Source organism: Cebidichthys violaceus, unplaced genomic scaffold (assembly GCF_023349555.1).
Source record: "Cebidichthys violaceus isolate CVI_PGR_0920_01 unplaced genomic scaffold, fCebVio1.0.p SCAF_40, whole genome shotgun sequence".
NCBI lineage: Eukaryota > Metazoa > Chordata > Actinopteri > Perciformes > Stichaeidae > Cebidichthys > Cebidichthys violaceus.
Window position 1 is genome coordinate 1265442 of NW_027176595.1, and position 16526 is coordinate 1281967.

At 40.5% G+C, this 16526-nt stretch overlaps 1 protein-coding gene across 2 annotated transcripts; it reads right to left on the reverse strand.

Annotated features, from left to right (window-relative positions):
- Positions 1-885: 885 nt before the first annotated feature.
- kmt5c (lysine methyltransferase 5C) lies at positions 886-16213 on the reverse strand. Of its 2 annotated transcripts, none has more exons than XM_068727962.1 (9): positions 15913-16213; positions 15337-15469; positions 13763-13928; positions 13459-13568; positions 13176-13339; positions 11522-11541; positions 11144-11280; positions 10833-10978; positions 886-7921 (listed from the first exon to the last, which is right to left on the reverse strand). In XM_068727962.1, exons 2-9 carry the CDS (start codon positions 15447-15449, stop codon positions 2571-2573), a joined length of 6207 nt encoding a protein of 2068 aa, XP_068584063.1. In that variant the 5' UTR covers positions 15450-15469; positions 15913-16213; the 3' UTR covers positions 886-2570. The 2 variants fall into 2 exon arrangements, with proteins under 2 accessions (XP_068584063.1, XP_068584062.1); XM_068727961.1 differs by having other exon boundaries at positions 10821-10978.
- Between the last annotated feature and the right edge of the window lie 313 nt (positions 16214-16526).

Below are 16526 nucleotides of genomic sequence, written 5' to 3' on the forward strand. Positions count from 1 at the left end.
CATAACTCATCTTTCTTGGGAATTCTTAATATTCAAATGAACTGACCTATGAATTTTACTTAACTAATGTGGCTCAAGGATTGACACTTTATTAAATAAACAAGTTATATTATTGTATTTAATAGTGGCGACAGTAGCAGTACCAGTGTAGAAATACTCTGTTACATGCAAAAGCCTCAAAGTACTCATTATGCAGAATCATATATATAATATTTGATTATACTGATGAATGAAATATAAACTGAAGCTGTCAGATAAATGAAGAGTGGAAGTAAATTAAATTATCCAAGTTAAATACCAAAAATGTAACTAAGCACAGTACTTGCATAAATGTATTTAGTTACTTTCCACCACTGCTATTTCATAGTTTCATAAATTTACATTTTCTTCGCCTTATTCAACAGTAAATTGATTATATTTGGGATTTTAGACAAAACAAGTAATTTGAAGATGCTGCCTTGGGCTTTCGGAAATATGGCACATTTTAGCATTTTGTGATATTTTATAGACCAAAAGGTTAATAGATGAATCAAGAAAATAATCATCTTAATGAATAATGAAAATAATCATTAAGTGAAGCCCTATTTGGAATACAAATATGATATAGTACTTTGTTTGATTATGAGGGACACAGTTAAATACTATTGAAAGAGATGTCTAGATCTGGACAGATGTAGGAATGACATATTATGGTCCAGCCTCTAAAGGTAGGAGACGTAATGGAATCTTCACTAATCGAATAAATGATTACATGGATGATCAATCAAATCAACAAGCTGTATAATATTGCAAAATTGCAGACATAATGTAATGTAAAAAAAAATCCCATTTTGTGGTCTCTTGAAATGAAGTATTAATAAGAGTCAATGACACAAAATACAAAAAAAGAATTAAGTGTCTTTAATGATATAGGCTACATTTGTACATTTCTACAGCAGACTTTCAGCAAACTAACTGCCAATTAGAAAAGAGACAGAGAAAGTTATACCTGTAACAACTGAAACATTGGATAAGATGTCAAAGGCTGTGAAATTAAATACTCAATGTAAATATTCAGTTCAGTATTTTGTCCCATTAAATAAGAATAAAAAACATTTAATAGTTTGAACAATCAATGTGAAATATAAATTACATTAAAGCACCATTTCAAGGATGAGGATATTAAAATAAATAATTGGCCTTTCCTTATCAAGTCGGAACATGATGGTAATGAAAGGCTGTGCAGTCACACGGAACACTCCTGCCAACTGATGTCAAAAGGGTTCAACATACAGAACGTCGTGACATGAGGGGACCGCTCATGTGACTTCCACAATCTACAGCGAATAACTCTGCTTACAATATAAACATCTATCAATGTGTAGCGCCATCAGAGACAACAAAACAACAGGAACTATTGCAGGTGATGCGTAACTTATACTTCTGTTCTTTATGTATAATAATAACAATTAACTCCTTTGAAAAAAAGACCAAATAAAAAAGGACAAAAGTGAGTTACTCTGTAAGAAGATTGTCAGATTTCTTGAGTAATATCTAAATGTTTCCAACCAGGGGAACTCCCATTAAAAAGACATTGTACAATACCTCAATTCATTGAGCACAACTGGCCTGAAAAAACACATGCTGTAGTTTCTCCCACTCACTCATCCACATAAGTACTCAAAAAGGAGCTGCTGTTAAAAGCTGCAGTTCATGTCTTCACCTAGTAGAGTTGTCCTAGAAGATACATATATCGTTTCAGGACAGGAAATCATGTCACTGTACACTGTCCATGCACAAGCCTTTCATTGATGCACCAATGACTAATGATCTTACAAAAAATCTGGCAGAGCAACAGTCACAGTACGACAACACACTTTACTTTGATCCCTCAAGACTTTCCTGCACACACACACACACACACACACACACACACACACACACACACACACACACACACACACACACACACACACACACACACACACACACACACACACACACACACACACACACACACACACACACAAAGTGAGAAAAGATCTAACTGTGAGTATAAAAACGGGGGTGATCTGTTTCAACAAGTGCTTCAAAAAGTCACAAGAACATATTAAAGAACGAGGCACAAAGCTGCCTTTTCAAATCCAACCAAACCAAGTACCAACAACCGATGATGGTGCTCCTGTCTCCACTGCCATACGTGGTATAGAAAAAGTCATACAGCTATGTTACAGTACAGTAAGAGGGCTTACAGGGCCAGTAAGTTCAAACTCCTAGTCACAAATATATTTAATGCTTTGTTTTCATTAATAATAATTTGGTATTCTCAGCAAATTGTAGTGAATATTTAATTTCTTTTAAAAATCATACAGTAGTTAAAACACGCTAATACACCCGCTTTACATACAACTCTGTACAAGCCATTCATACATTAACAGTCCATCAAAAAAATTATTTAGAAATCAGTCAGCGGGCTTTAATAACTGGTAGACTATGAATTACAGTGTTTACAAAAACATATTGTAGCTGATAGTGTATAATCCCTCCATCCAAACGTTTTCTGGGATCCAGTGACACCAGGGGGGCGTGAATCAATCCGAGTACTGGAGATCTAAGTCTACTGTGCCATCTGTCACCACTAACCTCACTCTCTTGGGTTTTGTGGAACCCATGGAGTGAGACGACGGAACAGGTCCATAGTGTGACGGGCCTTGGTGTTCCCCAGGCTGGCACTGTTGCTGCATGTCCTTCCTGCAGTGTTCGTCTTGACCTCGGAGCCCTGAAAATCCACCCAAGGAAAAAGACGCTGGGTTGGACGACTGCAGTCCACAGGGCTCGAGGACCAGTCGCCCCTGGGTGCCTGAAGGTTCCATCAGACAATGATAGGTGTAGTTTGTCGAGCCTAATCCTGGGTAACCCTCGACCCCATCCCTTAGACCCAGGGTCAATGAATGGTCCCCACTGAAGTTCAGTACGTAAGGAGGACCTTGACAGCCATAAGGGAAGGATGCTGAGGAGCTTGAGGACTGAGTCTTGTTTGCTGGTGCTGGCGTACCAGAAGGTGTACTGTGGGCCACTTGAGGGTTGTTGTGCTGAGGCATGGGAGAAAGAGATGAGCCGAAGCTAAAATCAAAAGGGTCTTGCTGAGTGTAACATGGCTGGTGCTTGTCTGAAGTCGACGGAGTGGATTTCCTGTCGTGTGGCGATGAATAACCATCAGACACTTTGCTAGGGAAGAAGAAAGGTCTCGGCAGCGCTGAAAGGTTTTTGTATGTCATGTTGGTTTCACCACTTTCATGTTTGTCAGATGACATCCTACTTTTAATAAAAGACTGAGGGAAAGAAGGGATGGGTTTGTTGAAATGAGGGTTGGACCTGCTGAGGTTGCTGGATGAACCAAGATGGCTGACATCTTTTCCAAACCCTTGAACAGAAACATTGTCTTTGTGGTGACAGTCTGTACTGACACCTAGTTTCTGACTCTGCGGGTTCCTCTCAATAGCACCTGATTTTGCACCAAGTGTTCTGGACGCGATGATCGGGCTGCCAGCAGCCATGGCATCTTTACAAGGTGCACTGTACAAGTTCTGAGTTGGGGTCCCCCCCTGATACTTAAGCACCCTGTGAATAACTGTGGAGGTTTTCTCATGGAATTTGAATGGATTGTCAGGAGGATTGGGATTTTTCACAGTGAAGAGTTGAGGAGGGAGGAATTTGTTAGACATTTGGGGTGGCGGGACGGATTTAGTCGAGCAACTCTGGGGCATTCCTTTGACTGAGTTTGGCTGAATAGTTGAAAAAGACTGGGATTTACTAGGAATGGTACGATGGAAGGGGCCCTGGGTTCTAAGGTTCGACTGGACTTTTGATTGACTGGTGCTCGCCCGGGCGTTGATGGAGGCTTGGGTGAAAGTAACAGGAGTGTGAGATGTAACAGAGGACTGTGTTGCACCGAACACCCGAGGCTTGCTGACTACAGGATAGGACTGAGTTCTGAGGTCTTCTCTGGAAAGCCTCATTCCTGGATTTTTACTTAAAATTCGATCCTTAGCAGTGAAGTCAGAGTTGCCAAGAGCTGAAAAACTGAAAGGGTTGGATTGCATTCTGTCTTTGGAGGTATCCTTCGCTTCACATTCCACAGGAACAGAGTCACTTTTGGAAGAAATTAGACCTGGAAAGAACTGCAGATCCTCACTGGTAAAGTTATTCCCTGGACTGGGAGGGCCAAGGTACGGCGTCTCGGTTGTCCACGTATCAGACGGGCTGTGAGAGAGGGGACTGCTGAAAGGATCCGTTGGTGCATCAAGTGAACACAGATCAGAGGGGGAAGACGGAAGGATGTTCTGTGGTTGATAATACCCCTCAAAGTTGAGACACTGGAAGTCCAGAATATCATCACAGCAGTTTGTGAAGTTGGGCTCGCCGGAAAGCATGTTATCTGCAGTTGTGAATGGAGGAGACTGGGACGGGGGCTGGATGACAGAATTAGAAGCACTGGAACATGCTGCTGGCTTTTCCAAAGTCTGAGATGAACACAGGCCCTCGGAGAGCCTGGAGAGACTGTTGTCAATTTGTTGGAGAGTGTGACTCAGACAGGTGGTGGGTGTTTCAAGAGGACCACACTTCCGTGGTCGCTCCATTTTGTACCTCTGTTTCCTTCCTCCACTGTTCATCTCTGGCCTTTCAGTGATTGCATCTGCGACCGAGGATATCACTTCGCTTTTATTGTCATTGAGGGGGGAAGACAGAGACAGCGGTGAGAGAGACAAGGAAAATGGAGGCGTTTCTGTTTTCAGAAGGGCCGTGTTGCTGTTCAGTCTCTGCGACGGGAACTCTTCTTTGAGCTTGCTAATATCAAGACATCCTTTCTTTTGTTTCCCTAAATTGTATCCCTTCACCTCTTTCTTAACATTGGGCTCTACTTTGAGTTCAGTCTGTATAAGCCCCTCTTTGCTGTCCACCTCCCAAATATCCTCTGTCTTTCTGCGTAGTTTAATTACTGGTAACGGAAGACCATTTGAATCCAATTCAGGCTCTAGTTTCTGCTGTGACCCAGTTCCGAACAAGCAGCAATTCTTTACAAAACGATCTTCAATTTTTGTTTCTTTCCTTACACCTGACATATCACTGTCAGTTTTACAACTCTCATTTTTTTCTGGCAGCAGCTCGACTCCGTCTAGGAGTTCCTTATCGAGCTTCTCTTTCATTTCTACTTCGTCGTTGGCCGCTCCACTGGGTCCACACACATTTTTATGGTCTTTTTCTAATTTAACATCTGAGGGTGCATTTGTGGTTTTCCTTTCACTCAGCCTCTGACCTCTCTTTTTCAAATGATGCAATCTGCTCTTTGACTTCTTACTAGCATGCACGTGTGCCTGAGCGGCCTCCATCTCCATGTTTAGAACTGATACGGAATCCATAATAGCTTTAAAAGGGTCGCACGTCACCAGCTCCTCTCCCATTTCTGTTTTTAATGCCATATTTTCCAATCCTGCTCCTTGCATCTCCCATACTCTCCCTCTCCTCCTCTTGAACCGAATCTTGAAATCGATGCCTGGCTTTGTCTCCCCCAAACTACTTTGCTGGCTTAACGTTTCCAGCTCATCTTTCTTCTGACATCTATTCAGAGCTGGATTTTTTTCATGGTGCTTTTGGATTTGAGCAAGACCTTGTTTGTCCTCTGCAAGCTTATCACTCTCTGGTGCCTGGTCTTTATCGATGTCATCCTCATCTTGCCTCTCTATTTTACACTTTTGAACTTTCCTCAGTAAATGGCTTCGCTGAACTTCATTAGCTCGGGACCGTAGCACTCGCTTTAAGGAGTTTTGTTTTGTAATCTTCTGGGGGTTTAACCTCTGGACTTCTGTTGTCCTTTTCCTGCGTTTAATATGTCTTTTCCCTTTGCAACTCTCCCCTGAACACGTGGTAGCTCCCTGACTCAGCTCTGCGGATGAATTTAGGTCAGCGGCTTCTTTGGAAGCTTGATCTGAAGCAGAAGTCAAACCTTGTTCAGGGTCTATTTCCACAGAACTTCGAAATGTACGTTTTTTCAGAGGTATGTTGGACTGTATGTGTGCCTGTGGATTGGTATCTGGAAACAGATTAGTCATAGCTTTTGTTGAAATGAGGGGCCTATGAGGTAGTGGGGTTAGGCGGCTGGCCGGTGGCTCATTATGCCCCTGTGGTGACTGAAGCTGCAAACTGTACTCACTCAACTCAGTCTTCACTGTAGCTGGAACGTCTTTGCTCAAGTGTCGCTTGGTGCTTTGCTTAGCTTTTGTTTTCGCTGCTCGCGGCCTCATCTTTCGCCGGCTCATAATCCTCCTCGGCACTAAACAATGGTACCTTCCTCCATTTAGTTCAGCCGGTTCCTCTTCCTCCTCAGCACTTTCCATTTTTTTAGAGGCCGAGGTAGAAAACACTCTTCCTACAATATCTGCGTGTAATCCTTTATCTATTAAGGATTTATCTTTTCTTAAAATATCAGACAGCAAAACTTTAGCCTGCTTTATGACGAAGTCTTCTTCGTGCCTACTTACTGGCCGTTTACTCACACTCCTAGCCATTTGTTCTAATTTAACAACTCCCTCCTCAATGTTATTTTTAACACACTGTGGGTTATTTTGTCCTCTAGTTTTTTCACTGGGCGCTATTTTACATTCTGACTTTTTAACTTCCTCCATGGCCTTGTTATTTTTACATTCCACAATTGCAGATGCAGCATTTTTCCTTTCTTTCTGCTCTTCAATCTCACTTTTTACAATGTCCTGCTGCTCCTTCTGTATTTCATCTTTTTCTTCTGACACGGTTTGTATTTCAATAACCTTATCATTCCCCCCTTTCTCTCTGGGGGATAAATCACCTACAGAGTCACTTGCTTGTAGCTGCCCTACATTTACTTTATCGATGGCCTTGAAAAACATTTCCCTCACCCCTCTGTTACCTTCAGCTGTGCAGATATCTGAACTTACTTCCTGCCTCTGCTGAGATCTGGACACTCTTCTTTCTGACTTCACCATCAGAGGTGGTGGTCCGGTACACCGGCTCTGCCTGGCCCTTCCTCTTAACTCCACTCTCCCTTCCTGGTCTTGAGAGATCTTTTCTGCTTCTAAACTCGACACCGATAACCTCGTTAGGCTGACTGTAAGGTATTGCTTCAGTGATACCAGAGGATTGTCTCTGGCTTTCTTCGTTCCATCTGTGAAATCTAACATGGATGAAGCTCTGGTGATCCTGGGCTCCGTTGGCACAGGTGTTGGGTTTCGAGCCTTGTCGATGATGCAGGATTCAATGCTGCTGGACTTGTTGCTTTGACTCTCTGCGATTGCTTTTTCCATCTTGTCTTGTTTTATTGCACTGCAGGTTTTGTCATCTCCAACAGGGTGACAAACAGTTGTAGTGTTGGCTGCGTTACTGGACCCTGTTTGATGCGTGAGCGTGGTTTCAACCATGCTTCTTGTTCTTGAAGAGTGCCTCTTGGGAACTACCCGCCTATCCACCACTTTAACCGATTTCCCATCGAGGCCTGCGCTGCTGGCTGCAGGTCCACTTTTCTGGTGGGCGGACATGGAGGAATTTAGGGAGAAAGGCTTCAAGTTGACCTCACTGCCGTTATTTTCTTCACCAGTGGAATTCAGTTCACTCAGCCCGTTGTCTTTTGGATTCTCTTCTTCCAGTTGTTGAAGCAAAGCCCTTTCTTTGCTTTTTGGATCCTTACACTTGAGTAAGAAATCCACTGAGTGGCGGCGTACTCGGATTCGGAGGTCCCTCAGAGTAAATTGGGACAGAAGTGTCTGATACAGTTGGACTGTGGAGAATTTCAATGGGTTCTTTCCTGATCGCCTGTGCTTCTCTCGTCTCCACTTCTTTGTTTCACAAAATTTTTTGTTCTTTAAGGCATTTCTCCTCATCTGCTGGGTGAAGGAATTCCTTGAGGGGATGGCTATGAATGAAAGACAACAAAGAAGAAGCAGGTGAACTTAAAGCATCTCTTTTGCTAATGTGTATGTTTGTTCAACATAAGCAGTGCATTAAAATCCTGTCTATGAAAACACTGACATTACTAATGAATAAAGTTAGCAAAAACTAATACACAAATAAATACCTAGCCATGGATATGATTTTTATGACAGAACCCCTGCAAAGATATGACTGTGGAGGAACATTGTGATTTAAGTGACCAATTAATTAAACCGCTATCATTAGTTTTCTATCTCGTAAGACATTGACTGCACAGCGGATGGAAAGACAGCCTGTGGTACTGACAAAGCATGAGGTGCTTGGAAAGGTGTGGGAGTGTTCAGGGTGAACAAAGACGACACCAACTGAATTATATTGAGTCCGTTTTAACATATTCTCTCTTTACCAGGAAGCAACCAATCGTGTCTATTGGCCCAAAACACATCACAGCAACAGTGAACAGTGCAGGTCTACTATACTTTATGTAGCAGGGAAATAAGAGCATAGGGACACTTAATGAGAGTTCAATAAAAAAAAGAAAACGGAACAGAAACTTTCCATTATTGATCCATATCAAAAGTGGCATCACAACTCCTTGCAAACTTACAGTAGGTGCAGTTTGTAGCAGAGGAAATGCTGCTTCTTGTAAATAAAATGTCCAGCTCTCATGCTTGAAAAGATCCGCGAAATTGCTCCTCGATAGACGATCGCTTGAAATCTAATCAAAACTATATCATACATATATACATATATCTTGAATACAAAATGTATTGTAAAATGTAAAATGTAAATAAACAGAATCTATTAGAGTTTTAAACTAGTTGTGTGTTTAAATTGTTACCGTTTATGATTGGTAAGGTTTTAGCTAAAATGCATGTGTTTGGGAAGTAGTAAGCATACGACTGGATCAATGAAACTTGGATTAGACTGCAAGAGTTGTGTGAGAGTTTGTAAATAGATGTTTTGATATAGTTGCTTTTGTTAAACGATGCCCCCTTTTACTCCAATTCATCACTTTTCTTAGTTTTTTTTCACCCTTGCTTCCTGAGCATGCGAGAAAAGCAAAGTTTCAAGAATTCAAGGTAACACGGGGTGAGTATTTAATAAACTATTATTTTTGGATGAAGTATTCCTTCAACTAATGAAAACAGAAGTGCTTCTTCAGGATTATTAACATTGAGACCTTAACAAGAGTCCTTTTGGTGCCTCGTCATCTCAACACCACAGGGTGGCGACTGTTGCACACAAGCTTCACGAACATTTCCTCTTTGAACTTACTGACACACATAAGCTAACGTCTCTAAAATCCCATTCGCTACTTCAGGCTGACAGAAGGCCTCTCATTGGTTCATGGAAATATTGATTGGGGGACAATGATATGGCTGGATAGCTAGCCAGTCTTGCTGTTAAACAGACTGTAAAAAGTCAACCGTGCATCATATACAATGATATTGACTTTAAATCTTCCTTGCAATGCCAATTAAGATTTCGTGAAAATATTGATATTCACTTGGGGACAATGACATGGCCAGATAGCTAGCTTCATGTGTTGTTAAACACAACAGTTACTGTCAAATTGTATTTACTGTTTGTCAACCGTACGCAATGTTATCGAGCACAACGTTAGCTTTAAATGGTTCTATGTGCTGAGAGGACTAGAAATATCTCCTGCTGCAAAGTCGTATCTAAGGTCCGTCCTATTTACTGGATCAGTAATCAATGTTTCCATTGCATAAGAATCTTATGGGATGGTAATCATTGTTCCAGGGATTAGCAAACCATCATGATTAACAGGGAAACAGAGTGAATGAAAAACAGATTTTGGTTGCAAAAGGCATTAAAATACAGATTAATGGTCCTCATTTTTTTTCTTTGGCAAGTTACTATGATATTCATGGGATATTGCGCTTCCCGGTGTCCATTATTAGGAATTAATGTGCTACATGGAGGCAACGGTCTAACGCACATGTTGTCCATTGATTCCTGATAATAGACACCTTGTCGGGCATCATCCCTCACTTAACATCGAACTGACTGCATTAGCCTGATCTCGTTTGAGGTGTAACACAGCACAGATGTCTGGTGGACTTAAATGACTTTCTTAGCAGCAGATAATGAAAGTTTCACATCAGTTAAAAGGTCACTTTGATGACTTTCAACATGAATTCCATCATGTCCGACACATAAAGAACCCTTTCTTTGCAATAATACTATGATCATGGCATTGCAATTTTAGTATGTGAAAACTTTGAGTTACAAGATTAATAAAGCTGCCATATAAAATGTTTGCACACCATCACCATAGAAATCTGTCAGGTGACATTTGTGGGGGAAAAAAAAAGAAAAAAAAAAAAGAAGGTATTTGTTCAAACAATTCCTAAATCACAGTAACTATTCTTAGATCTAAAAACAGGTTTCATTAAGCAGGACTGTTGAGACATAAGATGTCTACAAATCTGACTTTTACATAGATATATTCAACAGATAGTTTGTTGTCCTCATTTTGATGAATAGATATAAAAACTGGAATTCCAGCCAGGTGTGTTCAAATGTTGAGCTGAGTGGACCTCAATGAATGACCAGTGTTCTTAAGGCTTTGAATTTGATGGTGCATTCAACAACCACCAAAGAGATGAGCAGACTGTCGAGCTTTTAGAATTACAAACTGTTATTCTCGACATTACTACTGTATACTTGCATTGTACAGTTAATATTCCTGTTAGTTGGTTTTGAGTCACATCTGTTTGAATTAGCTGACTTTGATATTTGTTTGTTAATTTAATTTTAACAGTACATAAAATAGTTAATTTGTAAGAAATGTGTAGTTACTTCTTTGACTGATTTGAGAAATCACATTTTAGAGAAAATCCTACAGTAGTTACCTTTAAAGATACCTGAGTGTATTCCTTGTATTATCGGCCTCTTCTCTCTGTGATGACGAAGACATCTCTCTCTCAGGCGGTACTTCTGCCCCACAGGGTCCTTTGTTTCTTCACATTCAGGCTGCTTCCCCTTGTGTTTGAAGTGACCCTCTCCGTTCCTAAACAACAGTTAAAATTACAAAAGGGAATTTCGGTTAAAACAGTTGCAAATTTTGTTATTTATATATATAGATATATATATATATATATGATAAACAAAGTCTTGAGTTTTGAGCACAACCAAGCTACTGTAAAGACAATGTCAGAACAAATGATGGACACACCTCTCACAGGTGCAGCATTCACACATTTCATTGCCTTCCCCAAAAAAGCTGGCGCCATAGTAACATGTGATCTCCTCCCCAGGTGAGATTGGTCGAATCGCTTCAACACATGCAATATTCTTCTCCCCGGGGACGAACTGGGCGGGTGAAAAGGGGAGAAAAAACAAACAGTCAAAGACAAAGACAAAGGTTGGGTGGCCCAAGGGATACATTAACACAGAGCAGTTAACAAACAGAAAGAGTGCAATTCTGTGAACACTATTTTATTATGCATAGTGTCACAGTGATAGTTGTTACTAGATTTTGACAGTTATACAACAATCATATGCATTTGTCAAATCCCTTTAGTGCAGGTGATGAATAAATATAGCTGATTACCTTGCAGTTTGGTCTGCAGTCTTCATCCCAGAATAACAGACAACAAGAGAAAAACACAGAAATAAAAGATTTAAAGTTATTAAAATCAGTCCCAGCAATGAATAAAGGACTCAGTATGTTGTTGATTAGCTGGCTTGCACTGAAGTAGTTAGAAAAGGCTCAAAGGCTAAGCTGATTAACTCTCAGACATTATTAAAAGATCTTGCCGGAAAATGGCCTCTGAGTGGACGGAAGAATGAACTCACATTTCACTGGACCTTCCGTACACATTACAATTCAGCTAGTCTACGGCCTGACACGAGGTCAGCGAAGAGCAAGCTGCCTATCTGTTGTAATGAAGTCTAAGATTGATTAACTAAATGTATTGTTTTATGCGACAGTACAAAACCCCAAAACATAAAATTTCAATAGAAAATGAAGAAAACCAAAACACGTTCCAATTTTAGAAGCTGGAACAAAGTGACGCTTAAACGATTAATCATCATTGATTAGTCCTCGTATTGTTGTTGACTAATTGATTCGATCGATTATTAAAGAATTTGTTGCAGCGCCACACTGGGCTGTTTTTGATTTGTGACCATATTTATGATTATTTATAATTGTTATTTATGATGATTAATGCACATTTTCTCTGTGGTGCAAAAGTAGTTCATGATAAATCTGGTTTTGGTTTCAACAACAAAACATACGTGTTGCTACTGCTGCTGCAGGGAACATTGTTGTTGTCATAAAATGAAAGATGAACGCAAATTGGTGAACTGCACAAGTCTTGAATACATAGAGACGTGTTAGACTCAAAACTAAAAAGAAATTCACAAATTTGAGATTTTTTAATTTCATTTATGACATGAATTTAAAACAACTTGAATTGTTCAATTCAATAAGTTATCAATTGGACATAGTTTGAGAAATACAAGAAATTTGCAGATTTTTTTTAACAAAAACACCCTAAATAATATAGGTTGCCCCTGTTGAGAAGTGATGCTCATGAAACACAGGCATTGAGCATCACACTCACAGAGACAAGTTGTCAAAGATGGAAGATAACATAACAAGATGGAGTATTTCATGTTTAATCTGCAGTGTGTAGTGGGAATACATTCAGAATCTAGTGCTAATCCTGCTCCTAAGCACTTGTTCTAGGAACAACAAATTCATCTTTCCCAATGAGAATGCACGGCTTACATGACATGAGGTAATCTGGACTATACAATTTGCAGTATTTGGAAACACAACTGAAAGAAAAAAATCTGCATTTTGTGAGTTTCTGAAAGAATCGTGATCGGCCTTTCAGTACAGTACGTCTGAAATCAAACATTGTTAGAAAACAAATGATAATGTTTTGTAGTGTGACTACATGTAATAAAAGACCTGTCAATCAGTTTGAGGTTGATTGCAGATTTCAATCTTGTGGTTAAAATGTTGGTATTTGTTTTTGTTGCCATTTGGTTCACAGACTGTGCTTTAAAAAAAAAAATCCAGCCAGGTGAAAATGTTGCTGATGAAACTCAAAGGCAAGCACTCCAAAAAGCTAGACAAATTGTGTGTGTGTGTGTGTGTGTGTGTGTGTGTGTGTGTGTGTGTGTGTGTGTGTGTGTGTGTGTGTGTGTGTGTGTGCGCGTAAAGAATGAGTCGTGAATGATAACAAACTCACCGTGGTTAATGAAAGCTGCAGGCCCGAGCCAAAGCTGAGTGCAGCGTTTGCGTGTAGAATACATCACACTGAAGTCATTGACTCCTGCCCTTAGCACAGCGCCGTCAGAGGGGCTCAGCTCTGCTATGCAGCCCAGCAGGACCTCCACCCGCTCTCCTGCAAACCTACGGAGCAACAATTCAAGCGTCACATAGCTTCAAATTAGAAGTAAGGCACAGTCCAGGACATGTAGCAGCTGTGCAGCAACATGCAGCCTTGACAAATACAACGCAGGAGTGATTACCATTGTCTCGTGGAGGTAATCTTTGCTCCGTTGGTCTCTGAGGAGTATCTGTCACAGGACTCTATCTTGATACCACTATCCAACAGGAAGGCACTGAGGTAGCGATACACCTGCAGACATCATAGATGGTTTAGATTGTGTTCTCACACTCAAGTGAAACATTCAGGAATCAATGGTAGCTTTCTATGAATCTAATACAGATACTACAAGAGGGAGACATCCAAGCACAAATGTCACACCATGTTTTTATGCATTTTTCTCATTTTATAGCTACACTGATTTGTAAGCCTAAACATCAGCTTACATGTTGTCTCAGCAGCTCCTGTCGATGGCTTCCCAAAGCATGAAAGTAGTCACCAGCCGGTTCACCCACTGTCAGCGCCTCAAACGTAGCATTGAAGTCATGCGTACGCTGAAAGCGCAACAGGGTCTCTTTGAGGTTACCCCAACGCCGGATCTCTGGTGGGGGACTAAAGAGGACAGAAAAGCAGAAAGTGGCAAATAAGAAGAGCAGAAATGGCCACAGGACAAAGTCTAATCACAGCCAGTGTTAGTCTAAGGAGTGTTTGTGTAAGACGACATTTTTAATCTCAAATTTAAGATATAGCTTTCAAAAAACTGCATCACTATGTAACAATTGCTGTGCTCAGATTTGTCAGATTTTGGTATGATCTAAGAAGACACAAGATTAAATAAATAACTAAATAATCAAAGTTCTCTATGATTTGCATTTTTGTGAATGTTGCTAATTTAACATTTCTATTACTTGATGTACTGGGAGAACACAAAAAAAACACCAATATCAGTTACAAGTTAAACGTAACTACGGGCTAAATGACAATCAGAAAGATAATGTGGAGATAACAATTCATTCCTGTTTGTACATCATTCTCACTACAATAGCCTAATTCTATTTGAGGATTCTCATTTCTCACTATATTTAAAAAGGTATGGTGTGTAATCTTCTTCAAATACATTTATAATATTTTTGTTGAAATTCTCTTTAAATCCTGACATCAATGAATGAATCAAATGCAGGACACAGGACTTTAATAAGCTACCTGCCTGTGCGTATTCTTCTTATTGCTTCAAATGACTAATAATCTATTATCATCATCAAATTGTAGATTTCTTTCCTCCAGTCACATCACACTTGCAGGTGGACAGCAGCCACAACGCATTGGAAGCAGAAAGCATCAATCAAGATGATCAAAACAAACAATTGGTCAGAGAGCATCTTGTTTATTTACCCTGATGTTAAAGTTTCAAAAGCTATTACAGTATGTGTACTTAAGAGCTGCAACACTAAATAGTTTTGGCACATTTGGACTTTTGGTCTGACAATAATAACCGACGACGTCACGTTTGGCTCTGTGAAGTTGTGGCGGCTATTTTTTTTTTACATTAAACAGATTTAATAATTATGGATTAATTGAAAATGTATCAACAGATTAATCGATTAGGAAAATAATTGGTAATTGCAGCCCCAGTGTACTCAAACTGTTGAGGTGAGCTTGTTTCCAACACACCTACATTAAACATAAATGGAGCTGACAGTGAGCAGGAACTGTGTTGAACTGCAGATCTGACATTTCAACAGACACAGGGCAGTAGATCACTGCTAGTTGATTCCACACATTATCACATCCAAATAAAGAACATTTTAACGTATGTGTATAGACCCCTTAAGGATGGGTCTGGTTGTCATGACATGCTCATACATGGCCCACTAAACTATAAATAGAAAAAGAAAAGCTGTAATAATAATAATGTCCCGATGTACAAACCCAGCAATAATAACCAATTGTTTAAATACTGATGTGATCGCCTGTTAACTCTGATGTTGTTTGAAGTGACATGTCTTGAGTGACAGATTACCTGATGTTCATTTTGTGGGTGCTGAAGCCCAGCAGAGGGTCCAGCACCAAGCCGGTGGCCAGGTCATCGGTCTCACACAGCTCCTTCACACTCATTCTAGTGCATCCGTCCATTGCCTCCCACCATCAGCATGCTACAATCACAGTGTCAAAGTAACGCTGTGACAACAACAACAAACCTCAATCATCTTTAGAGTAGTGCATCTTAGCAGATCCAGTCTGCAACTGACACAACATTAGCGTTAGTTACTTGCTCACTTGTTTAAAGTAGGCTTTCAAACCCCGTCATGCAATGTGGGTTTATTAGCATTCGATATGCTGTTTATAATAAACAGTTAACGACAGCGCTGAGTTAAAGTTATGAATGTGACAGAGCGCACATTAGCTTCCATAGCACATTAGCTTAGCATGTCGGCTTGTTGGGAAGATATGCAGGGTTATCAGCTGAGTGGAGAAGCTAACATTATAGGAGCACTAGCAGCTAACGTTACATGACCTGCATCAGATAGTTGCCGGACTGTGAAGCAATGTGCATTCACAGTGATGCATACTGGCAATTCGGTTTTCAAAAACATACCTGGGAGTCTTTTGTAGTCAACGAAAGTGTCGTCAGGTAGACAATTTATCGCAAGATGCCCGCTTGCTCTGGCAGGGAAAGTTAGCCTAGCAACACAACCACCTAGCTTTCCGCCGTCTTGCAGGCTAGTCCGGGCTGCCGCGTACGAAAATGGAGTCCCCTCGTCACTTCTGGAATTTGTTGGTTTGTTGACAACTGCGAATCCCGAGCTGAATTACAAAAGGCAGAAACGCACCTCACACGACGACAAACTAGCTTGAAAATGGATATGTTATGTAGCTAGCTAACTAGCTTTGCACAACGCTCTTCTGGTAGCAAAAGTTGATGGGCAATGTCCGGTGCAACCGAACTAGGATAGACCACGCCCACGTACTACGCTATTGGCTGAGGTCAAGGTCAATTTTACAATTCAAGTGCTTTAGGCTCCGTGATTGGTCAGGTTATTTATGGGCGGGGCCATGTATTCAGGTTTACTATGTTGGGACAGAGCAGAGGTGAGTATTTACTCCAGTGATATGTATCTTTCTCAAACCCAGCTGACTCTCCAGTCGGACACATTTGTTTCTCACTAACGTTACATCCCCAAAAAATGATATTTAAAGAGATGTTATTCC

Bases quoted from the DNA above. Each gene is read 5' to 3' on its own strand.
- kmt5c (XM_068727961.1), bottom strand. From the start codon at position 15,449: ATGGACGGATGCACTAGAATGAGTGTGAAGGAGCTGTGTGAGACCGAT. The intron at 13,569-13,762 runs GTAAGCTGATGT...TGATGTCTGCAG, and splicing joins AGGAGCTGCTGAGACAACAT to GTGTATCGCTACCTCAGTGC. The intron at 11,542-13,175 runs GTGAGTTTGTTA...TCTGGGATGAAG, and splicing joins TGCAGCTTTCATTAACCACG to ACTGCAGACCAAACTGCAAG.